Genomic DNA, 26,844 nt, shown 5'->3' with positions numbered 1-26,844 from the left:
TAGAGTGATTATATTTTTCATATTCAGTTTTGGGGAAAAAAATCATCTGCTTTTGTTTTTAATTGAAGTAGTTTCTAAATTTACAATATATTTTCTATATAACTTTGAAAGAGTGATTTGAGTTTCAAATTCTTACTGTGAAACTTTGACAGTATATAACAATTTTCATAAACGTAATTGTCAGATACCTGTACTTTTATTTTTAAGAAGTTACTACTGTTTCATTCTAAATTATCTAAAGATTGTAATTTAAGCTTTCAAAAACAAAGGTTTGAAATTCTAGGAAAAGCAAACTAATCTATAGTAATAGCAATCAGATCGGTGGTTGCCTGGAAAAGAAGATAGAAGGAGGAACAGGTTACTGCAGGGGTGACAGAAATGTTTGTTTTCTTGATTGTGATATCATTTCACAGATGTATATATAAACCCAACTGACCAAAGTGTAGACTTTAAGTGTGTACTTTATTGTATTTCAATTATACTTCAATAAGGTTATAAACAAAACCTAAGTGTTTGAGGGGCACCTGGGTGGCTCAGTTGGTTAAGCAACTGCCTTCAGCTCAGGTCATGATCTCAGGGTCCTGGGATCAAACCCCACATCGGGCTCCCTGCTCGGCGAGAAGCCCGCTTCTCCCTCTGCCCCTCCCCCTGCTTGTGTTCCCTCTCTCGCTGTCTCTCTCTGTCAAATAAATAAATAAATAAAACCTTAAAAAAAAAAAAAACAAGTGTTTGAGTTAGTTTCAGTGTTTCCCAACCTACATCCCCTTACAATTCAAGTACCTCAAAACAAGAATCCCTTAGCCAAATAAAATCTTGAAAAAAATTTAGTAAAACTGGATTTAACACTTACACAGGTTGCTACTACAATGATTTTCAATATGCTAATAAGCATTATGATTTTTCCTAGGGCAGTATAGAGTACACAACTTTTCCCAAACTTGTTTGACCTTAGGAACAGTTATTTCACGGACCAACTTTGCAAATCACTTTGGGAAGAACTTTTAATGGGGCTAATATGTAATAGGGAAACATTAAAAACAAAACAGAAATATTCTTGAACTATGTTAAACACAGTGATTACAAATTCAAGTGCCCTCAGAGGCTAAGATGTAACAAACAAATGAAAAAAGAACTCAAAGAGGACCAAATGTAAAACAGGTGTCTAGCTATTTGTACTGAAATTAAATCTAGTTGCTTTCCTTTCAAAAAAACCAGAGACCAAACAGACCATATCTAGAGCTTCCAGTTTGCTACCTTTGTTTAACAGATTATGTCAAATTCCTTTTAAAAATAGTTTCTAAACCATTTGGAAGAGATTAATAGAAGAGCAACCTATAAGAGAGTAAAATTATGATCTGAGTGCTACAGTTTATCTAGGCTTCAGTATAGCTCAAAAATTGCAGCTCACTAGAAAAACAATCTTGGCAAAAGCGAAGAGAAGATAAAGGCCTTAGGAAAGATAGCAACTCTTTCAAGTTTCATTTCCATCAATAAAATTAGTCCTCACAATTCAAAATTTGAACTATAGAATCTTGTAAGAAAAGGTATTTCTGAGAATAGCATCACATATTTGAATTTTTATGTTAAGATTAAGATCTACAAAATAAAGTTATAAGCCTCAAGCATAATAAATATATTTCCTTGTATCTGAAGTATGAGTTCTATTAATGAGTTAATATTTATTGAGTACTTATTAAGTGCCAAAAATAACTATACAACATCAGCACTACTTAATCCTTATAAAAGCCTTACAAAACAAATAGTATTATTTTCCTCTTTAACAACAAGGAAATTGAGGCACAGAAAGATGAAGTTTTAGCTTCCTTAAGAATACAGAACTAAAACATGGATTCTACCCAGGGAACCACAACATTTCTTTTTGCCTCAACATGTGAAAAGGAATTTGAATGAAAGTAATCTTTACTCAAACTATAAACTACCTTTACCTTTAACATTCTACTAAAACCTATCCTCTCAGTACCATGTTGGAAAAACTAAAGAGTGAATCCTGGTAAATAACTTTTATTCCAAATTGTATCAACAATAACTGTGGTTTTATTTGTTCAAAAAAACAGATAAGAAATTTTCAGATAAGCTTGAGAAATGCTGAATAATCTACATATAACACACTCCAACAACATCTACATTAAAATACTGTTTACCATCTGTGGTGGTTCACAACATACACTAGTATGTTATAAGCTTTGAGAAGAACCTGAAATACGGAAACCAGTTTAATTTTTTAGAACTTTGCTTAATGAATCTATGATTAACAAAGCTATTATAACCAAATATTTCACAAGCTTCTTTAGACAATTTTAAATATTTCTTCTTATAACCATAAGAAGAATAATTTATAACTGGCTTCCTGGAAACTAAATGTATCACTTAATATTCCTAAAAGACTTTTTCTTACCTGTTTATTTTCTCCAAATTCTTCTACATAGGTCCAGGCTGAAGAGATTGTGTTCCCTGTCTGTAAGCAGTGAAGACAGAAAAGAATTGAGTCTTTAGATTGATGTTATCCCTAATCTTGGAAGTGCAAGGAATCCCTGATAACTTTAAAAACCTTCTGATCAGTAAATAGGAAAATAAACTTAAAGAACAAAAGAAAAAAGTGACAAATAATTATCATTTCTGAATCTCTGCAAAGATGAACAAAGAGAACAATACTTTGATACATGAATGAAAAGCATGAGTTAATACATAATCAAAAAAAAATCTTTCTATACCAATTAAGTCCTTATTAGTTGGTTTTTCCAAGTACAAATAAAATAAAGAAAGGACTTTAAAAACAAATAACATTGCCCAATTTCTGATAAGCAGACAGCCCAAAGAATCTAAACAAATTTGAAAAATATCAAATATCCTTTCCTTCTGTCATAAAAAGAGATGGATGGCCAAAATAATAAGCATAAAAAAACATTTTGCTTATTAACAGCTAAACTTTACCTACTTGAAGCCTAATATAACCATATATAGTACAACTTTGGACATCCATACATTTTAGTGGTTATCTCTTTATATCCCTTAAAGCTTTCTGGTAGGGATGTACATCCAACCCTATGCTAAGATATTGCACAAAAAAGTATGAACAAATGAAAATGTTTGATGACCCACACAGAACTACAGATTTTTAAACAGCCATCTTAAAGATTATAACTCAGTAGAAAATATAGTCACAATATTTTCTTGATATGTATATAATGAAATTAGGTAACTTCAATCAACCCTCCTCGTGAGAATTAGAAAATGCAGGTAATTATTAAAAAGCAAAAGTACTTATCAAAAATTACTGAGAAAGACCAAGGAAGACAGTGAAGAATTATGGGACCATGATCTTGGATAAGAAGGAAACCCAAAATAGTTTTCACATCTTCCCCTAGAAGGACTGACCAATTCTGAAGAGGGGTCTGATAGTCAACGGAAGATAACAAGAGACAAACAAATTTCTGAGGATAAAAGGACAAAATCAGAGCTGAGGAGCTAGTGATAAGGCATGCCTGGAACCTGAATAAAACTGAACTAGAAGTAGACCAACTTTAAAAGAGACTAAATTCAACTTTAACTCTTACCAATCCCTGCCTGGATTAATAAGCAATCTGTGATTGCCAGTCCCTTGGCCATCTTTCTGAAGCAAAATAAATCTTCCCTGAAATAAACATAACAGCATACTACCTTTCAAACTGTCCCTATATTTTTCATAGACAATATCTGACATTAAATCAAAAGTAACCAGTCATACAAAGATAAAACAATGTGACCTAAAACCAACAGAAACAATAGTCAACAGCAACTGATCTACAGGGAACTTAAAGTTTTCAGAACTGGATATTAAAATAACTATGCCTAATATGCTCAAGGAAATAAAAGACTAAAATTTTCTAAGGAAAAATGTAAATCATAAAAGAGTCAAATGGAATTCTAGAACTAAGAAATAAATCCAAATAAATGGTTTTATCAGCATGTTAGACACAGATTAAAAAAAAAAAATGAAGCAAAGGCCTGAAGAAAATACACAGACTAAACATATAAAAAAGTGGAAAATGCTGGGATGCCTGGGTGGCTCAGATGGTTAAGCATCTGCCTTCGGCTCAGGTCATGGTCCCACGGTCCTGGGATCGAGACCCACATCGGGCTCCCTGCTCAGCAGGAAGCCTGCTTCTCCCTCTCCCACTCCCCCTACTTCTGTTCCCTCTCTCGCTGTGTATCTCTCTGTCAAATAAATAAATAAAATCTTTAAAAAAAAAGTGGAAAATGCAGAAAGAACATAATAGATACATGGAATACAGTAAAGAGGTCTAACATAGGTGGAACTGGAGTACCATATAAAAAGGAAGAAAAAAAATGAGACAAAAGCAGAATTTGAAAACAGAATAACTTAGAACTTTCTACAAGTGAATAACACTGATCCACAGATTTTAGAAGTGGTGAAAAGTCTCAATTAACATAAAAACCAAGAAAATAGTACGTAAGCCCATCATAGTGACACTTCCAAAATAACAGATAATGAAAAAACATTAAAACTCCCTACAGGGGTGAGGAGAATTTATGTTTAAAGGAACAATAAGTAAATTACAGCTGACTTCTTGGCAGAAACAATGGAAACCAGAAGACAGTGAGTGGAATTATAACTTCAAAGGGCTAAAGGCAAATAACTGCTGATCTAAATATATATCCTTTCAAAAGGCAGGTGAATCAAAGACATATTCAGGTAAACAAAACTAAAGTAGTCTGTCATAAGCATATCCACACCAAAGGAAATACAAATGAACGTTCTTTGGGCAGAATATAAAGAAACAAACATAGTAGAAACTTGGAGATGTAATAGGAAATGAAAAGCAAATGAAATGGTAAATATGTAAATGGTAAATGAATACAAATGTATATGAACAAAAAACTATTATAATTAGGTATGTGGGGGTTAAAATATACAAGTTTAAAACTTTGGAAATACCAGGGTGTAACTGGGTGGCTCAGCCAGTTAAGTGTCCAACTCTTGATCTCAGCTCAGGTCTCGATCTCAGGGTCATGAGTTCGAGCCTTGCATTGGGCTCCATGCTGGGTATGGAGCCTACTTATAAAAAAAAAAAAGATAAAACATATGGTAATACCAAGACACTACGGAAATTGGAGTAAGTTAAAGTGTACAGAGGTTTCTACACTGTTTAGAAATGTGATAAAAGCATTAACATTAGACCTCAATAAGTTAAGAATGCAAGTTGGAGTCTACAAGGTAATCACTAAAAGAAAAGTAAAGACTCTAGAGCTAATACAGCTAAAAGAAGAGAAAGGAGCCAAGTAATCATCTCTCTAAAGAAGGTCAGAAAAGAGAACAGGGCAATAGAACAAGGAATGGAAAGCAAATGGCAAGATGAGAGATTCTAAGCAAATCAGTAAGTACATTAAATGCAAGATGACCAAACTCTCAAAGAACAGACTTTCAACAAAAACAACAGCAACAAGAACAACAACAACAGAACCTAACGATATATTGGTCTCATCTTACGGCTAAGATATAGGAAAAGTACAAGTTACAAAATGGAAAAATATAGAATATGCAAACTAACCAAAAGACAGTTTATAAGCTTATTTTAACATCAGAGGAAGTACAGTACACTTTAAGGCAGGAATGCATGATAGAGCTAGAATGACAGTATAATGATAAAAGGTACACTTCACCAGAAAAATATAACAATTCTAGATTTCTATGCACCTAATATATAACCTCAAAATATAAAAAGCAAAAACTGACAGAACCAAACGAGAAATAAAAATAGACCTATAATCACAGTGGGTGGTTTTTATAACCCTCTCTCAATTACAGAATGAGCAGACAAAAAAATCATGAAACAAAAAGAAATTTAAATATGATTAACAAACTTGACCTAACTGAATTGTGTGCACCAAAAAGATATGCTGAAGTCCCAAATGTTCACACCTCTGAATGTGACCTTATTCGGAAATAGAGCCATTGCAAATGTAATTAGTTAAGATGAGGTCACAGGGGAGTATAAGAGGGACTTAATCTAGTATGATTGGTATCCTCACAGGAGTAGAGAAAACAGAAAGGAGACTGCCTTGTGAAGACACAGACACACAGAGAAGACGATATCACAACAGAGGAAGTGATTAGAGTTATGTATCTGTAAGCCAACAACTCGAGGTCTGCTGACAACAGAAGCTAAAATAGGCAAGGAAATTCTCTCCTACTGGCTTGAATGGGAACAGGGCCCTGCCAACACCTCGATTTTTGACTTAACCTAGCCTTCAGAATTGTAGGCGAATAAATTTCTGTTGCTTAAGTCACCCAGATTGTGGTACTTTGCCACAGCGACCCTCGTAAATACACTGCAATTAACAACAGCAAATGCATTCTTTTTAAGCAGGCATGGAATATGTACATTAATTGGTTGATAAAAATCAAAAGGACTGAAATCATACTTTCTGATCATAGTAAAAAATATATATAAGTAACTACAAAAAATCCCATATGTTCAGAATTTAGAATTTCTCATGTTCAAGAAGAAATCAAAACAAAATATTTTGAAATAAATTATAAAAATAAAATACAGCAAAACATAAGTGTTGCAGCTATAACCATACTTTAGGAGGGAAATTTGTAGCCTGAATATGCATTATTATAGTAAAAGAAAGGCTGAAAACTCTAAACTAAGGATGGCTTCCTAGATGATATTTTACATATTCAAAAAATATATCACACCAATTATATAAAAACTCTTCCACAGAACAAAGAGAAAAAACTTCCTGTTTTTAGGAGGAAAGGTATGGGCCAATCTCATTAATGAACACAAATGTAAAAATCCTAAAGAAAATATCAAAAACCAAATTTAGCAACACATAAAAAGGATAATGCATGATGACCAAATTGCATCTGTTACAGAAATACAAGGTTGATGTCACATTGAAACACCAATGCAATTCACCACATTGAAAGAATAAAAGATGAAAATTATATAATTATCTAAGTATATACAAAAAAAGCATTTGATAAAATTCATCACCCAACTCATTCTTGGTAAAAACTCTTAGCAAACGAGGAATAGAAGGATATGTCCTTAATGTGACAAAGGGCTTCTATAATAAAAGCTACAACAAGCATCATACCTTAATGGAGAAGTAGTGAAAGTTTAAAAGGATGCCTTTTATCATCATTTGTATTCAATGCTGGACTATAGGGAAGTAAGGCCTATCATATATCCAGCAGTATAGCCAGTGCAGTAAGGCAAGAGAAAAAAGAAAAGTATAAGGATAGAAAGGAAAGAAAAAGCTCTTTATTTGCAGTTGACATGACTGTGTAGGTAGAAAATTTAAAATAATGTAGGATCAAACCATTAGAATCAAATAGTTTTTTTCAATACATAAAAAATAAATTGTATTTATAGAAACAGGAACAATCAGAAATCAAAATTAAAAGGCACTTTTACAATGGCACTGAACAACATTAAAGACCTACAAATCAATCTACTGAAAGATGTAGGAGAAATTTACACAGTAGACTACTGAGTATTTGGAAAAATTAAAGAAAGCCTAAATAAATGGAGATCTATAATGTTCATGGATCAGAAGTTCCAATATTATGTCATTTCTTTGCAAATTGATCTGCAGATACAATTCAGTTTTAATCAAAGTCCCAGTAGGACTTCTTTTTGGTGTAAATTTGGTATAAATTTATAATCTAATTGTAAAATTCATATGGAAATGTAAAGGCTGAGAAGAGCCAAGATAATTAAAAAACATGTAAGGATGTTCTCTACTAAATATTAAGACTTTTCAAAATTATGTAATTAAGACAATGTAGTAAATTAAATTAGATCAATGGAATAAAGAATCCAGAATAAGGCATGTGTGTGCATATAGGTGTGCATGTGTGTACATATACATACATACTTGATTTACATTAAAGGTGGCACTTCAGAATCATGGGAAAAGGGTAGTCTTTTCAATAAGTAGTACCGTAAATGATTACACATACTGAAGGTAAAATAAAACTTGAACATGTACTTCATACCCTCACTAAATTTAAAAGATAAAAAAATTTCTAAAATATAATATAGGAGAATATTTCATGACTTTGAGGTAAGCAACAATTTCTTAAGCAGGATACAAACAAAACTAACTTTAAAAAGACTGATAAATTGAATCATACTAAAATTAAGAACTTCTCTATTTTTCAAAGTGTACCATGAATAGAGTAGAAATAAAGTAGAGTAGTAAGCCACACAGTAGAAGAAGGTATTTGTAGAAAATACACCCAACAAGGGGCTTGTATCAAAATTAAAAGAAATTAAAATTAAAATTAAAGAAAAAAGCAACACACAACAATAGACAAGAAACTTAAAACAAGAAAGACATTTCATCAAGAGTGAATGAATAAAATCTTTTAAAAAAAAAGAATATCTTAATGCCCTATAATCCTGTTAAAAGATGTTTGGTATCATTAGTAAACAATGATATAAAAGTTATAATCTCAATGAGATAGATAGCAATATATACTAACCAGAATGTTCAAAATTTTCAAAGGTTAATAATACCCAAGTGTTGGCAGGAATTTGGAACAACCAAAACCCATATGCTGCTCATGAAGTGTAAATTTAAATAATCACTTTGAAAAACTGGCATTATTTACTAGAGTTTTAAAAATATGACCCACTTTTATTCCCATGTATTCAACAGGAATGCATGCAAGAAAATTCACAGCATCATTATTTGAACAGCACAAACTGAAAGCACCTCAAATTTCTATCAACAATAGAAAACAGCAAATAAATCCTAACATTCTGCTGGAATATTACTATCAGAGAGAGTAAAAGAACCGTACTGCCACATGCAACAACATGGATCAATCTTTATTCATAAGCATAATGTTAAAAGAAGCCGGACAAGAGTATATAAAATGCTGTATAAATTTCAAAAACACAGAAGTCAGAAGGATGGTTTGGGAAGAGAGAAGGTAATATGTGCGTCAGGGTACAAACGAAGAAGGTTTTGGTTTTTTTTTAAAGATTTTATTTATTTATTTGACAGAGAGAGACAGTGAGAGAAGGAACACAAGCAGGGAGAGTGGGAGAGGGAGAAGCAGGCTTCCTGCAGAGGAAGGAGCCCGATGTGGGGCTCGATGCGGGGCTCGATCCCAGGACCCTGGGATCATGACCTGAGCCGAAGGCAGACGCTTAAGGACTGAGCCACCCAGGCGCCCCCAAACGAAGAAGGTTTTTGGAGTGTTGATATTTTATGTCTTCACCTGGTAGTTAAACAGATGCGGTCCCTCTGTAGTTATTCACAAAGCTTACAGTCATGATTTGTGGACTTTTCTGTCTGTATGTAATGTAATAACTTACCAAGTTAAAAAAAAAAAAGTGGGGAATTACAACAGCTACCATAGTGATATACATAAATAAGAAACTGATCATTTATAATTATGATTAAAAAATAAAACTACTCATAACACAGTTATCAAAATAAAATAAAAATGATTCAGAGTAATTTAAAAACTGTAATGGTGATTTTCAGCAAAGATGCTAACTGAAATTACTATTAAATATGGAACCAGTCGTCCTTCCATAAGGCCTTCACATACTATTACCTGGAGTTTTACAATTAATTTTTTGTTAATTTTTAGTTAAGTTTAAGAGGAAAAAATGCTGGCATTTAAATTATCAGTCTAGGACAATTACATTTCTGTTAATGTACAGAAGAGATGATGATAATCCTCAAAGGAAAAGTAAAAACCATCAGCAGAATCTCAAGTAAATGTCAAACACAAGGTTACTACTAGTGCTTTGTCATTTGTTAGCGTCATTCCTTTTAAAAAGTATAGACTGTTAATAAATTTAGTCTAAGAAATTATTTCAAAAGAATTTTTTTTTAATTTCAGGTATACAACATAATGATTATTCAGTAAGGGATTATTCAGTAATCTAGACACAAGGGAAAAGCTAGAGAAAAGAAAAGGCATGTCAAAAAGTCAAGAATAAGAATAGGATACATTAAACTTCAAAGATCAGAAACAGGATCTTGTTTTCTATAAAACTACAATCATTAGATAACGTTATTTTTAGTCTTCTGTTATGTAGGAATAAAAGCCAAAAAAAAAAGATAAACTAGGTAAAATTCTTACTAATTAGGGTATTTATTTTCATTATATCCACTAAGACCTAACACTGTAGATATTAATTGTTCTATAAATAACACTACATCAAAAACTAATGATATGTATGGTAACTAACATAATAAAATAAAATTTAAAAAAATTTAAAAGTCACTTAAAAATAATTGTATAAGCATACTGTGTATCTTTGAAGAAGATTTCACTGGTTTTTAGTTTGAAGAAGAATTCCATATAAATTTTTAAGTAACTGGTACGAAAAATGAAGAACTGTGTTTCAGACTTTCAGGTATGGCATACTGCTCTTTCTTCTTTTCAAAACAAAAAATAAATGAATGCACAGGATTCGAGTATATTCCAACTTCTATATTAGCAACCTGAGTTTTCAGGGTTTTTCCTGCCTTTAGAAAACTAACCTGAAAGAACTCCATCTTCTTAGTCTATACCTGTTTAGAATGAAGAAGAAATGCAAGCTAATATAATAAGTTTAGAAATAACATAAATAAGCTATTGCCAATTATTTTCCATTTGTGAAGCCTTAACACGTTATAGATGGCACTAAATATAACTATGGCTTATGTAACAAACTTAAGTTATCATAATGGTTAATAAAATTATAAAACTGTATGTAGGGCGCCTGGGTGGCTCAGTTGGTTAAGCGACTGCCTTTGGCTCGGGTCATGGTCCTGGAGTCCCGGGATCGAGTCCCACATCAGGCTCCCTGCTCAGCAGGGAGTCTGCTTCTCCCTCTGACCCTCTTCCCTCTCGTGCTCTCTATCTCTCATTCTCTCTCTCTCTCAGATAAATAAATAAAATCTTAAAAAAAAAAAAACTGTATGTAATATGATCCATTATATTCCATACTACAATCAAAATCTCCTATTCTTCCACTATCCAAATTTCATTTATATATACATATATATATAACATAAACATCTTTAATATAAAATAATCCATGACTCGTCTATATTTCAAGGCTTTCACTATTTTGAAATGCTCATTTCATCAGCATTTTAAAAACTATATACTTGTAATTTCTACTTAATTGAAATATAAGTATATATCATCCTGTTAACCACCATTCATAAGGTAATTGTTCTGTGTTTGTACCTACCAACTCCATATCTCAGATATTTCTTTTCCAATAGCACTTTTTTTCACTCCCTCCTCAAAGCACAGTCTTTATCTTTCCTAAGAATCTTTATCATTTAATCTTAGAGCATGTTGATAATTTTCAATTATTTGAAAAGCACTATATGCTAAATATTAAAGGAAACAGTACTAAACTATATAAAAGCAGTAAATAATAATAACAACTAAAAAAAAACACGTACAAAGTCCCTTGGCTTTACAATCCGAGGGATCAAAAATTTTATAATAGTAAATAAACAGTAATATAAAAATTATTATATTGTTGAGTAATATTATAAAGAACAAGTCATCCTCAGCAGTTACTATGTTTAAGAAAAGCTTAATATAAGAGATTAAGTAAAAGAAAGTAAGTAGAAGAATATTCCAAGCAGAGTGAACAACACTAAGAAAAGCCTGGAAGTGCCAATGAGCATGATAAATTCAGATGATCAAAACAAGAGGTACTTGTCTATGGTTAGGTAAGATGGGAAAACCAGCAGAGTATTCTGAACAAGAAAATGTGGATTTCAGAGGACCTGATCATACCACAATAGCAAGCCACTGCTGGTGCCTGAGCAAGGAAATAACAATGAAAAAACATAGATACAACTGGAGTGAAATTTATATGGTTGAATTATGTATTTGAGATGTTTTGAGTATAATCAGAGAGCAAATGAGAGTACCAAACAACAGGAGACCACGAAATAGATATAAACAAACTCTGCCTATTTGAAATTCTGTCTAGCATCTGATAGAGGAAAAAAAACATCATCTGGCCCCTTGACACATACGCTACTGGTTGTCAGTGTTCATCCTAAACTTAAAAATCCCAAAGTTACCTTGTAAACAAAATAGGTTCACAAGATCTCTGTAATTTAGAATGATTCATTTGGCTTTGAGACAGATGTCCTAGGTCCACACTACACTGAAGTGGTCTGATATATGGGCTTGTAGGACTGGTAAAGATAAACTGTCTCTGAAAAGGATGTAAAGCATGGAACAAAGACCCATCTCCTTCTATTTTAATTTTTAGAAGAATAACTGGCCAATAATATCCTACAAGTTCACAGTTTGTTATCAAATGTTTAACATTAGACTCAGGTCAGTTTTTCACTTGAATCACGTGACATTACAAAGACCAGCAGCGAAGAGCATACAGCCTCTTCGCTAACTGGGGGATTCTGGACAAACTATTTAATTTCCTAAAGGCTCAGTTTCTTCATTTGTTACCAAAAAAAAGTGTAGACATTAAAGTAATATTTACCTCAAGGAAGTGTCAGAATAATGTGTTATATAAAGGCATTTAGCATAGTACCTATATAAGTGTTCAGAGAATCTTTATTATTATTACCAATAATATTCATTATTATAAATGATTAGAAACCATTTTCTTAGATTTGGTTTCTGAGTAAATGTTATTTTTCAATACTTTTATGGCATATTTTTATATACAAAAGGCACTACTGTGGGCCTTTTAACATTTTAACTCATTAAATATATACCATTACCCTACAACATAAATACTGTTAACAGTCCCATTTTACAGATGAGGAAACTAAAGAACAAAGAGGTTAAAATAATTTTCCAAATAAGTAATGAAGCTGGGATATGAACTCAGGAAGTCTGGCTCTGAATGCCATGCTCTTTTAGTCTATGAAGCCTATATGCTATACTAAATTTAAAGTACTGAATTTCATTTTGCTGAAATTCTTTCTAAATGCAATATACTATTTCCTGACCCTGACCCTCTCATCTCAGATTAGGTCGGGTCATCCAGTTACATATTCTCAGACACCCTGTACCTCTTCAGAGCGTTTATCAGAACTGTAACTGAGTATCTTCCTCATAGAAGGTAAACCCTATGAAGGCAGCAACTGGGTCTGATTCACTACAGATCCTCAGGACTTTATAGACAAAGTACAGTGTTCAGTAAGTATTTATTGAATGAACACACATATTAACAAGGATTAACAATCAATCAGCTGCCAGTTAATAAACCAAAAAGGAGAACAGAAAGCCTAAAGGAGTGAATAATAAACAAAAGGGTTATTCATATGAGAATAAAAATGCCAAAACCAAACTTTTCTTACGTTAAAGTTTCAAAAAGCACATTTTTCAGAGGGCTTCAAAACAGCAAGGCTAATCTACTCTAAGTGATGTTATGGAAGATAATTCGGAGTTATAATAGTATAGTAAATAAAGAAAATAGTCTTTCCTTTTCCCATACATTTCTTTAACAGTATAAACAGATTTAAAACAAAAGTTAATTTTTTTTCTTTTTTAACTGAGTGAAATAGAGATTTTTTTAAGTACTTTAAACACATGGTTCTGGGTTGTATTAAATCATAATATGCACCCCCCCAAATTTTCCTCTATTAGACCTAATTCTAACCCCTGGTCTTCATATTAAAGTCTTTTTCCTATGTGCCAGCTCTTCAAACACTTGAAGGCAGCAATCGTATTTCCCCTGTAAATATCAGTATTTATGGACTAAAAAGCCCCAAATTCTTCAGTTGTTCACTGTCCTACTTCGCATTAGAGTTTCCAAGTCCTCCCTAGTTGTCAAGAATTAAACAAACCCTAGTGCCCAAAAGAAAACAAAACATTTCACATATAGTCTGAGCAGGATAAAAATATTTGGTCTGGAAACAACACAACTTTCCTATATTACTCTGAATTATATGAATTTGAGAATCTCTAGAGTACAACTCACTCTAATTTTGATAAAATAATTCAAGTTCTTAACTCTTGGCTGTTGGCTAACTTTCATTTTTTGCCAGCTTATTTACTTAATCATAGAAGTATGTTATACAAAAAGAATATATAAAATATAAATGTACAGTTACATTATTTACAAAATAAAAATATGTACTCACCCCCCAGGCTTAGAAACAGAAAATTATCAATAACTTAGAAGTCTCTCTTGCATCCTTTCCAATTTCTCCTTCTAACCCTTAAAGAAATCATGATCCTAATTTTTAGGTGTTAATCATTCCCTTGCTTTTCTCTATGGTTTTGCCACATATTCATATATCCCTAAACAATAAGTTGTTTAGTTTGCTTGGCTTTATTTTCCTACTCATAATTTCCCATTGCTTCAATTCTTTCCATTTAAAATTTGAATCTTGGGGTGCCTGGATAGCTCAGTCAGTTTAGCATCTGACTCTTGATTTTGGCTCAGGTCAGGATCTCAGGATCTCAGGGTCATGGGAATCAAGCCCCAAGTCAGGCTCCTTGCTCACCGGGGAGTCTGCTTGAGATTCTCTCTTCTCCAACTCTGCCCCTCCCTAGCTCGTGTGTGCTCTCTCTCTCTCTAAAATAAATAAATCTTTAAAATTTGAATCCTTTTGTATTTTATACATTTTTAATAATCCACTTCATATCTTTCATAGAATGAAGTATAAGGATTAAAGTGAATAATCTGTCCATTACCAGCAAAAAAAAAAAAAAAAAGAGAGAGAAAAGATAGAGGGACGATGAATATTCTACTTAAGTCCATGCACTTCACCAGCATGAGATAATGCCATCCTCCCCAACAGGAAACTGAGCTGAGGAGAAGTTTCCAACTTTTCCTAAGTTGGGTTTTATAACAGGGCTTTAAATTGTATGTAAAGTCCCTGAATTGATGAACCATACATGTAAACAGCATCCTGGGATAAATAAATATAATTAAATAAATAAGCCAATTATACTTGGATTATTAAGTTTTGGTTTAGTCATACCTCATATCTAAACATAAATATTTGGGAGTTGACTATAGAATTTTTCTTGTCATAGAAAAGGAAGTGAAATTTTTCTTGTCATTGAAGGAAATGAAAATAAAAATTACCTGAAAATTCATTTAAAATCTTAAGGCAATGGAATCATTCCCTTAGTTACCAATTTAAATAAAAGAGTGCCTGACATCACCAATCTACTTTCTGAAGCCTGAGAGGACTAATGAAAAAGCTTGTCCATCTCCCTCCCCAAATAATGTTCACTAATGTAGCAACTCCTTCTTATTTGCACATGAACTACAATAAATACAAATAAATAAATAAGTAAAAATAAAGTACAAAGGTTTTTAAAAACCAAGAGAAGTGAAGTTTTTAAAAAACACTGGTACATAAATAAAAGTAGATGATTACAAAAAGAACAGAAAAAGTACAGATATCCTAAATGCACTGCAATACAAGAAGCTAAAAAATCTTGTCTACTACTAAGTAAATCATAGGATAAAAATTTAAGAAATGAAAAAGGAAAACCAATTATGACTATTCATATTTGTAAATCCCCCTCAGAAGTTAGAGTGCTTTCATGAGACAAGTAATCCTACTTTTGCTTAGTATCTCCTTTTTCCCTCTAGTTCTTAAGAGAAAAGGAATAGCTTTCCAATGCTCTAGTATCATCACTATTTCTATACTTAATAAAGCTAAATTTCATACCAAGGAATCCCTAAGGGATTCTTAATCACTCAAGGAAACTTGATTTGTGAGAGCTCAAGGAAACATGGAGATACAATACACACAGGTAAGAATCATTTAAATTAATAAACATGTCCCTGCTTGAATTAGTTTTTTACTTTTGGTAAAAATTATTAACTTTTTAGTGCAGAATATAACTTTAAACATTTTTTCCAAAGATTAATAATGGCTCACTTGGAATCTTATAAATTCTGTGCCCAAAATAATCTATAATTTTCATAAATTTGTAACTGCTGATTTGGTCATTCTTGAACCAAAAATTAACACAGCAGTGGAAGAAAAAAAAAGCCATACACATATAATGGCACAAAAGCTGCAAAGTGATTTGTTTATCCCATAACCTGTCCAGTAAACAAGCAGACTGAAAAACGCATTATGAAAACAAAGGTAACAAGAAAAAATACTAAGTTAATGGGCTTGCACTGGTCACTCTTACAAAAATCTACATACAAAACAGGATTACAAGGGTGCCTGGGTGGCTCAGTCATTAAGCGTCTGCCTTTGGCTCAGGTCATGATCCTAGGGTCTTGCAATGGAGCTGCACATTGGGCTCCTGGCTCAGCAGGGAGCCTGCTTTTCCCTCTCCCACTCCCTCTGCTTGTGTTCCCTCTCTCCCTGTGTCTCCCTCTGTCAAATAAATAAATGAAATCTTAAAAAAAAAAAAACAGGATTACAGAAAAAAAGTTAAAAAAAGTAAAGTATTTCTAGTAATAATACCCCTTCTAGGAAACATAATGAAAGAAAATCAAAATGTGCAAGAGAAAAAGTGACGGTCAACATAGATACCTACTGTATAAGGAAGCTGGAATTGTACATCCTAGTTTATACTTTTTTTATTTATTCAAGTTTACTCAAATGCAAATCCCTTGAGTTACTCTGCGTATAAAAATCAAGCTATGCTGTTTAAACACAAAACAAAAGAGACATTTCAGAGTACACTCACCAAATTATCAGGCAATACAACAGATTGTTTTCTAATAATTGCATTCCTATTTACTTTTTGACCTAAAGTTATAGATACAATTATAGAATTCATTATCAGTGTGGTATACAGATGATATTTAGCAAATCAAAACAATGCAGGAAGGTATATAGACAAATCACTTTCTTAAAATTTGAACTATATTATGTAATATATATATATAAAAACCTACATATAAGTCATTTTTATAGTTCAAATGTCACTTACTATGAGATAAATAATGGCTCACAGGTAACTAGCATATCTTTAGGCATATACTACAAATTTAGGGAGCAAGGAAATCAGAGTACTTATTAATATTTTGGTGATTTAAAACTTCTAATTAGATGGGGGGACTAAAGTTTTTTATCTTGTTTTCTTTTGTTTTGAATCCCCAGAAGAGCACCATTCTTGGAGGTAGTACACTACCATGTCTTACATAGAGGATGTATTGCTCTAAAACAGAGGAAATTGCTCTACAGTATATATCTGAAATTAACTAATAAAAGTAGATACTGTATTTAATCTATCCAAATGGCCTTGTAAGCAACTGACACTGAATAATTTTAAAGTAGTTAATAAAAGCACAGATAATTACTTGAATAAAATCATCACAGTAAAACCATCTTTCCAAAACATTTTGTCTCCATTCACTAGTCTGCTCACTAAATTGTATTGTTATAGCATAAGTAATTATTGTCTACTAAATTTTAAATAGGAAACAGAAATAAGGGCATGACAGGCAGAAGACTAATGCAGCTTTTCATATAGATTTTGCTAATTCTAACCACCCCCCCCAAACAAAAATAAGCCACAAAGGAGAGAAATATCAATATAACATTGAAATTCCTTTCAAAGCCACACTAAAAAAATATATTTAGAGGACATCATGTGGCAAAATTATAAACTGCTGCTGACATCGAAGAACAGAGTATACATGCAAAATTTATTGTGGCATTTGATACAAGAGGGGAAAATTTACAACCCATTATTTTTTAAATATGAAATGACAAAATCAGATATTAAATTTAAAAATAAAGCAGTAGCTACTGTTAAAATGTGTATTAGAACGAGTATTTTAGGAATGTATTAACCAAAGATACGAAAGAAAAAGGGATCAAACGTGATTAAATATATAAAGCAAATGAAATCACAGATCACATTAGCCAGTTAATAACATAACTATGGAATAAATACTGGTCACATGATATGTTTTAATACATATCATTATTTTCCTAGATTCTCTGTTATAAAAGAAAACAAATTTCCAAACTTTTAAGTAATTAGGCTGTTTTATAAAATCTTCGTTTTGATTATATTTAACTGAAAAAATTCAGGGAAGGAAATAACCAAAAAGCAATTACTTGTCTTCATGCAAATAAAATAGGTGACTCTCTTTTTTTTTTACCAACTGCTCTGCCGTGAAGTAGACAGATAAAAGCTTTCAATTATATAAAGAAAGGGAAATTAAACTGATAGTTAATTCTTACAAAAGCAGCTCTTGGTTTTAAACTATTTGAATTCAAATATATGTTTTGGTATATATAAAAAATTCAAATATTATTTCTGATCCTTCATAAGATTTTTTACTGTATTTTAAACAAAACCATAAGTTGGGGGGATAGAGGAATCCTTAAAGCTCACCAAGTAAAAACCCTGATATTTTAGAGGTGAAGGCATGGAGGTGCACAAAGAGTGAATGATTCATTTGTCATCCAAAGTCACGGTTTGTTGGTGGTTGAGGCTACAGGTCCTTATATTTTCACGCAATACTCTGTGTTAAATAAGTTGCTTCTCTCACATTCTAACTCCATGATAATTATGGTTCATTAAAAGTATTAATAAGAATTATGAATACAAGATGATGATATTGCAGGAAAAAATAGTATGTTTGAAGAGGAACAAAAATACATTTTCATCAGCACTGGGCCCTCTGGAGGGTCAAAGACACATAGTTGAGTTAATGGAATTTTCATCTCATTATTTGGTCATATGAAAACAAATTAATGTACACATGTTGATGCTATTCCTACTTCTTATTTAACTAGGCAAATTTTAAAGCAAATTCAGCAAATTATTTTTCTTTAAAACATCAATTTGAAATAGTATCATCAAAGTTAGGTCTGTAATTAAAACTGGAAAAAATAACTTTCTAAAAGCATGATTTTTCTTTTAATTATTTATAATAAATTTCGTAATGATACAACCATTTATATTTAGCTTGTCTCCCAAAATTATTTCCTAAATTAAAAAAAAAAAGTTTCTCTGTTTCAAAGCAATTTGTTAGCAAATTTTTTAAATCAGAATTTTATTTTTGCATTTCTGCCCATCAATCTGGAAATAATGATAGCTCGTAAGAAAAAAAGCACCAATTATTTTTCAGATTCAAACTTCTCAGAAGTTTTACTTTCATCCTATTGTGTCTTCTATTTTAAAACTTTCAACCAAATTACAAGTGGTAGAAAAATCAGAACCTAATTTTAATGATATTAAAGCAATAGTAAAGATATGGCTATCATGCTTAGAATATATATCTAAATATTTTACCACTCTATGACCAGAAAATATTAAAAATTCTAATGAGTATGTCATTACGAAGTCAAATATGAGAAGCAATATGCAAGTCAGCGACAAAATGAATACTTTTCAATTACATGAGCTAGTAGAAAGATGACACATAAAATAGTCCACACAAATTAGGATGGATTCATCCAGAAAAAAATCACATGCTCAGAAGAAAAGCAACTAAAGCCAACATAGTTGTACTAAAAAAAAAACAAAACTTGCAAAGTTTTAAAAAGCAAAACTGATGAAATTTCAATTAACTAATGTCCACATCGCTTCAATTTCTAATCCTTAAAATCTGACTGAAATCACCAAAGCAAACACTATACACAACTGTTTGCCATTAACCCCCCAACATGCTATTTTTCTAGCAGGTATTTGCTCACATTGTGCCTCTCTGCCCATAAACTCTCCTCAAGATTTACAACTCAAATCAGGTGGGAGGTGTGCCCTTTCTTTTTTTTTTTTTTAAAGATTTTATTTATTTATTTGAGAGAGAGAGAGAGAGAGCACATGAGAGAGGGGAAGGTCAGAGGGAGAAGCAGACTCCCCGCTGAGCAGGGAGCCCGATGTGGGACTCGATCCCGGGACTCCAGGATCATGACCTGAGCCGAAGGCAGTCGCCCAACCAACTGAGCCACCCAGGCGCCCGAGGTGTGCCCTTTCTTTGTACTCTCAAAACTTCTGAAGTTTGTCTCTGCCTTCTTCAGTAGATCATGACTCCTTAAGACCAAAAACAAAGTTTTATTTATATTTAACTCCTGAATGCTACAAAAGTATACTCAGCACGAGGGGCATTCAAGAAAATCCGTTCTTTAACAAACTTCATCAGTCATAGCCAAAACAACAGAATACAAGTCAGATGAAATTAAATCAATGGCACAAGTTGGTCTGTGACAGAGGTTCTTTACTTCTGTTTGAAAGCTTTGTGTGGTTCATACAAGCAAAAAACTGCCACTTGTGTCAGTATTACACAAACATAGAAATAAGAAAAGAAATGCCTTGCCTTCAATTAGTTATTAATAAATTATATAACAAGGTGAACTGTCAATACACACTTTAGGCTACCTCCCTCCTTCCAGTAAGTATTCTCCAGGACTTTCTTTCTTCAAAACTATAATTCTCCAGGACCTTCCTTTATCTCCTTGATTTTGCTTATCCCACTCCTACGTGGTGAAGAACCCTCCATGGGAAAGCAGTGGCAAAATTGGAAGGCCCATATTCAAAACAGAGGCAAATTTTAGGAAAAGCAAGATTATTCACACTGATAGTCTGATCCATTATTAAACAAATACAAAATTATGAAATAGAAAATACTTAAAGATATATGATACTGAATGACCCACAATATCTCCATACATCAAATACTTAGCATAGAACCTATCTATCTCTTAACCCACAAGTATGTATTCTACGTATTAAACCCACTAAGTATCCCACATATTATAGGTGCCTAAATAGAAACAGGTGACATTTCTTATCCCGTTGGCTGGGTGATCAGTTTCCAGTGAGGTTAGGGAGATCATTCTCAGACATTACGAAGATGAAGACAGTCTCCAACGTTGAAGCAAAAAAAAAAAAAAAAAAAAGAGGGTTCAATTTTGGCATTAATCCCAACTTTTAGCTTCTTCTATTAGGGATATTTTGCTTAAAACAGAGTTCACTTTAAATGGGACCAAAAAACCCACATTTTTTAAAAATTGATTTTAAAGTAATACCCACCAAGAACTTTTGGGGTTCTGCTAAGAGCATTAAATGGTCACTAGAAGTAAAATTCTCTGATCTCTAGTACTCGTTTTGTTTTCCTCATAACACCAATGATAATCCTTTAACTAAAGTCTAACTTTTTCTCTTTTATTTTTTAAACTTGAAAAATGGGCATGGTAACACCAAAACAATGTGGATATTAAAAGTACATTCTTAAAGGACTCTGAAATAAAAAGGTAAATGACTATATCACATATAATAGTTAAAGATCATCAAGGTAAGACTGGATAATAATGCTCAAAATAGCATCAAACTGAAAGGGTTAACAGAAGAGTATCAAAACAAACTTAAAAAAGAAAAAAATTACTACACCCAAAGAAAACATTTTAAAATCATAGTTAAATTCACTATCTAGAGAGGTACATTCAAAATCTTTAGAAAACAGAGACAAAAGATGATTTAATATTTAATGAACTCTATTTGAGAGACTCCAGGAACCAATAACAACCTCTCAAGATCTCAGAAAAATCCAATGCTTGCAGCATGTAAATATTTAGCAGGATAGAAGTTTTGAGAGTACACCACTCTTTCCCCTCTAAGAACACACCACTACCACCAACTGATCTCAATCCTTAACCCACCGAATAAAACCTTGCAACCTTTAGATCTGCACCTAAAAAGGCATCAACTTTTTAAAGCCCAGAGACTCCAATATTAACAGAAGTAAAAAGCAAACCAGAATACTGCCACAACAATATTCAATCTATATATATATCTTAATCTCCCATATAGCAACATGTAACCTCCTGGCCATCTATAGTTCCTGCCATACTTTAATAACCCCCAAAGGTCAGGCATTTGTTTTATGATCAAAGATTTCTAGACCCCCGATTTCTGATTCTTATACTTCCTTAAAATCTATCCCTCCTTCTCCTCAGCTGCCTCTACTCAACCTTCACTGACATTTCTAGTCAATTGCAGTAAGGATTTTTATGTTACTTCCTGTAGACAAGGCCTCAAGCCTCCTGTAGTGCATCCAAACAAGCCCTAGTGTTTAATTAAAATTTTTGGCTTATATTTGGATCTTAGGTATTCTCCCTGATGGTAATTAGAAACTGAGAAAATATATGAAACACAAATTGTCCATTGTTTTATTATAAGGCGCTTTTATAAAGGTTGATAAAATCTGAAATAGATGACTAAAGCAAACTGTGCCCTCTAAGTATTTCATTTATTGAAGCTAATTTCATCCCTAAATAACAAAATCAAGTTGGGAATACTATACCTGAACAAGGGTTCTCTTGGGGAACTATAAGGTCAATACAAATTAACTATGGTCCTAGGACTCAAGTAAAAACCATCTTAATAATAGAATTAAAAGCTGATGAAAAACCTCTGGTTCCATATAACATCTGATCTTCTTTATGGGCCAGATGGGCATATCACATCTAAATAGAAAATCTGACATAAACTAAGACTGTATTTTAAGAAGCTTGGAAATTTAAGCCCAGTTAAATTTGTAAGGAAACTGAGTAGAAATATGTTTCAGCATTACTATGTTAGATCAGATACAAGTATCTTGAGAAAATCTTGCTTAGCAACTAATTACCTGTATTCCACTCCAAAAAAATAATTTGATCCATTTTTTCTAAGAGCCCTAATTTGAATTATTCACTGTTATTGCAATTTTTCTTTAACTTAATTGTCTTTATCTAAAGAAAAAATGGAAGGCTTCTCTTTTGTGCATTAATGAAAATCACACTTAAGAATTTATTAATTTCAATGACTGTAAAATTCCCAAATGTTTCCAACTAATAATTGAAGATACTACCAAAAAGTTTTTTTGAAAGAAATCCTACCTTCAGGCCTAAAATTCTAATGATCAGAATCTCCTAAAAATATGCATACTGTGGGAGTGGTTATGATGGGTAAGCACTGTATAAAATACATCTATACAATGTATAAAATTCCCTCTCCCCTTGACAATGGTCTTCCTTTTAGACTGCTTTCTTTTTAACAAATTTGAGAGTATCAATTTTAAATAGACATAAGCTTCAGTAGTATGGTTCTGCAACCATATAACAAATCAATGTTAAGCTAAGAGTTTGACAATTATAATTAAGAAACAATTATGATCCTTCTTGGGGACTCTTCCTTTTTATTGTTATTTTCAAAAAACCACTATTCTTCTAATAACTATCATTTGGGGCACAAAATAATCACCAACTGCCATTTATAGCTGCATTAAAAAACTGGGAAAAAGTGGTGGGGGGGGGAGGCTAACATAATAAAAAACAAAAGAAATATCAGAGTGATATTGCATCTCTTCCTTCACAATGCAAACTATTTTGTTACCAAAGCCTTTTTAACTATCCCTCAAAAGCATTAGAGAAACTTACTTTTTTAAAAGCATGAAATTAAAGAAGACAATGGTCATAAACATCTCTTAGTGATGCTTTTTGTCTTTTATGAGTAATAATGACAAATTTCCAGATTGGTGAGCATAAGGCTGTGTCTACACATAACCCATCTGAAATACCTCTGATTTTACCAACTCCCTACTGCTGTCCCCCAAAATGATTACTGTGTAGACTTCACCAAAGATGCAGGGACGCTGTTACAAATTGGTTTAAGTAACATCCTATAACTTACATAGAAATTATTAAATGAGGATTAGTCATTACAAAAACAATAAATTAATGAAATAAGATCATGTACTCTGTAAGAGTAAATCAAAACCAAATTTTCCCCTAAGTAATGTTTAAAAAGCTAAATACAGGAAGATTATACAAGAGAAAAGTCTCAACAAAACTTTCCATGAATTCATAAAGTTGAGGTAAAATTTATGTTAAATACCACGAATTCAAAGTAATTTATAATAATTGTACTTCCTAGTTTCATATTCTACAATAATTATTTAAAGTATTTTTAAACTTACCCAAATGAAGTAATGTAAACTGGGCTGCCAGTTCCTTTGCATCTTCTAATGTAGTACACAGTTTGTCTGGCATAAAGTAACTCTGGGATCCATTTGCAATAGCAGGAATAACAATTTTATATACCAAGAGTACTTTCCCATCTTGACTTGTTGTTGAATATAAATAATATTCTGGTGGTGCCCAATTATTTTTGTTGCAGTAATAATCCAAATGCATTACCGCAGAATTGAAATGATTGGATTTTAAAGAATACATACTAATTGGAGTAAGCTTTGTTCCAGGAAAAAATGGATAAGTGCATCTTTCAATTTCAGGGGGGCTTGGGCTATGCTGACCATTGAGACGAGCTGGAAGAGTTGGCAGTTTGCCTAGAGTTTTTGGGTGGCTCTCTTCCTTGTTAGCAAACACAATCAGGTTTTCAGAATTAGGGCTAATCTGACCATTAAGATGCTGCCTCCAAGTGTTTTCTTTATTTACTGGTTTTGCCAGTGTTACCTCAATACTTGCTCCATCAATGCATTTTCCATTCATAACAGACATAGCAGCCACTGCATCTTCTCGGTTGAAAAAGTGAACAAAAGCATAATCTCTAAGTTTCTTTACTCGTTCAACTGCACCAGGTTTGAATTTGTTGAATTCTGCTTTAATAGTTTCCTCTGTAGTTGAGATCATTAAATTTCTTACATAGAGAACTTTAACTCTCTGCATGGTTTCCTCATCAACCTCTTTCTCCGGGTCAGCCCAATCTACCTGAATGGTATGGCCCCATAGTTGGAATGTACCTGTAAAAAAATAAATTAACCTGAAGACAATTAAAACAACTAAAAGTCAAAAACTATTAAGTAAAACTTTCTCCAAAGAAGCAAGAACTCAAATACCTATCAGTGTATTTGGTTAAACACTAGTTTCTCACATGAAAACTTCCATGACAGTTTATACTAAGGCAAACCCAGCCAGAACTTACAGTGGAATTCATTTCAAGAGTCAACAAAATACATTTCAAAAATAGACTTTTATCAGGGTGCCTGGGTGGTTCAGTCAGTTAAGCATCTGCCTTTGGCACAGGTCATGTTCTCAGGGTTTTGAGATGGAGCCCTGCATCGGTGGGGAGCCTGCTTCTCCTTCTCCCTCTGCCCCTCTCCTTCCCTCGCCCCCTGTTCATGCTGTCTCTGTCCCTCTCTCTCTCTCTCCCTCTAAAAATGGGTTAGAGCTTAAAAAAAAAAAAAAAAAGACCTTTATCAGAAGAATCAGGTACTGCCTTTTGGATTTTTATCAAACACCACCACCACAATAAAAGCATATATATTCAGTAAATTAGTATATTATTACAAATAATGACTCATTTTATAAGAACAACTCCTTGTTTTTTTAGAACACTTTATTTTACTTCCTTAGTCAAAAAATCTCTATACCTCTTTAAGGGCATTATATATTTTCAAAATATTGATCTATGAGGTGCTGTCATTTTTCCATATTTACAATAAGGTTAATATGAAAAAATAAACTTTAAAAGGACAAGTTTACCTGGAATTAGTTTTCTCCTAGCCATAGCAGCAGCTCTGTGAGATTCATATTCAACAAATGCAAAACCACGATTTTTGCTCTTATCAGTTGCACTTGGATAAACAATGACATCTACAACTCCTTCTGTAACTTTCTTCATTTCATCCAAAATTTCTTCTTTCTTCTTTTCCTTAGGAATAGCTCCAATAAATAATCTGCAATTATCCAAGCTTACACACACACCAATAAACTTCCCTGGTCGAATCTCATAATTATTAAGAATTCTGATGGCTAATTGGGCCTCTTCTTTTGTAGTGTACATCACAAAAGCATACCCTCGATTTTCACCACTAAATTCCATCATAAGTCGAAATTCATATATCTTTCCAGCTCTTTCAAATACAGGAACTAACTCATCTTCATACATATCACGAGGTATTTTTCCTACAAAAACTTCACAGCCTCTAGGTGGAGGTGGACCTTCCCAACCTGAAAGACAAAAATAAACAAATTCTAGTAAGATATTTGTATACACTATTCAATGATTCATTCATTCCACAAATTTAGTGTGACTTCTATGTGCTGTGCACTATTCTAGAAGTTGAGGATACAACAGTGAACAAAACAGAAGACCCTTCCCTCATAAGGCTTATATTCAATAGAGAAAAGAGACAATGATTGATTAAGTGCTATGAAGAAAAAGCCCCAGAAGAGTTGGTATTTTTGGTAGTCAGGTAAACCTTCTCTGAGCATATGAGGTTGAAGCGGAGACCTGAAAGAAAAATGAGGGAATAAACCTTCAAAATATATCATTAAGAAAGAGCAAGTGTTTTATATGTTAGAACAACATACAGCACACAGACCTGTACAGCTAATGCATACGTGAGGTAGTATTAAAGTGGTAGTCAGTGTTGCCATCCCTGTGGCCAGAGGTCAAGATTTTATTTTACGTCTAATAGAAAGTTATTTGGAGGGTTCTGAGCAAATCAATTACACTGGCTACTAGTAGAAAGGCAAGACATCGTATTTATATAGCTGTTTCCGTCTGGTTTGCCTCTAGTATAAACACCACTCCTCTGTACTCATTGCTTTCAAAATCCTCCCAAAAACAACTTCCCCTTTAATAGCTAAAGTACTCTTTACCCCAGAGACCCAATCCTGACTTCTTTATAAACCCAACTAGAAAACCTGAAAGACTCCAACAAAAATTGCTGAAACTAATACACAAATTCAGCCAAGTCGGAAGATATAAAAGCAATAATAAAGAAGCAGAAAAAGAAATCAAGGAATTTATCCCATTTACAACTGCACCAAAAACCATAGGATACCTAGGAATAAACCTAACCAGAGAGGTAAAAGATCTATACTCTGAAAACTATAGAAAGCTCATGCAAGAAAATGAAGAGGACACAAAGAAATGGAAAAACATTCCATGCTCATGGATTG

General features: G+C 32.7%; 1 protein-coding gene across 8 annotated transcripts in view; it reads right to left on the bottom strand.

The window, feature by feature from the left end:
- RBM46 (RNA binding motif protein 46) overlaps positions 1-26,844 on the bottom strand; it is a 216,253-nt gene that overhangs the window by 10,691 nt on the left and 178,718 nt on the right. For 3 of the 8 annotated variants that reach the window (XM_073892390.1, XM_073892388.1, XM_073892389.1), the window contains exons 4-6: positions 25,420-25,887; positions 23,895-24,677; positions 2,417-2,476 (exon numbers count right to left, since the gene is read on the bottom strand). In XM_073892390.1, the coding sequence (XP_073748491.1) occupies positions 2,421-2,476; positions 23,895-24,677; positions 25,420-25,887 (1,307 nt within the window). In that variant the 3' untranslated portion in view covers positions 2,417-2,420. Of the gene's footprint in view, positions 1-2,416; positions 2,477-9,212; positions 9,292-10,545; positions 10,576-23,894; positions 24,678-25,419; positions 25,888-26,844 lie in introns of those variants that run through there. The other 5 variants (XM_025874349.2, XM_025874350.2, XM_073892391.1 and 2 more) reach the window with 3 other exon arrangements.

This window comes from Callorhinus ursinus, unplaced genomic scaffold (genome assembly GCF_003265705.2).
Source record: "Callorhinus ursinus isolate GAN/ISIS: 27379988/994484 unplaced genomic scaffold, GSC_fseal_2.0 scaffold4, whole genome shotgun sequence".
Classification (NCBI taxonomy): Eukaryota; Metazoa; Chordata; class Mammalia; order Carnivora; family Otariidae; genus Callorhinus; species Callorhinus ursinus.
The sequence above is the reverse complement of the archived record's forward strand: the minus strand, read 5'-3'. Positions and strand labels throughout refer to the sequence as shown.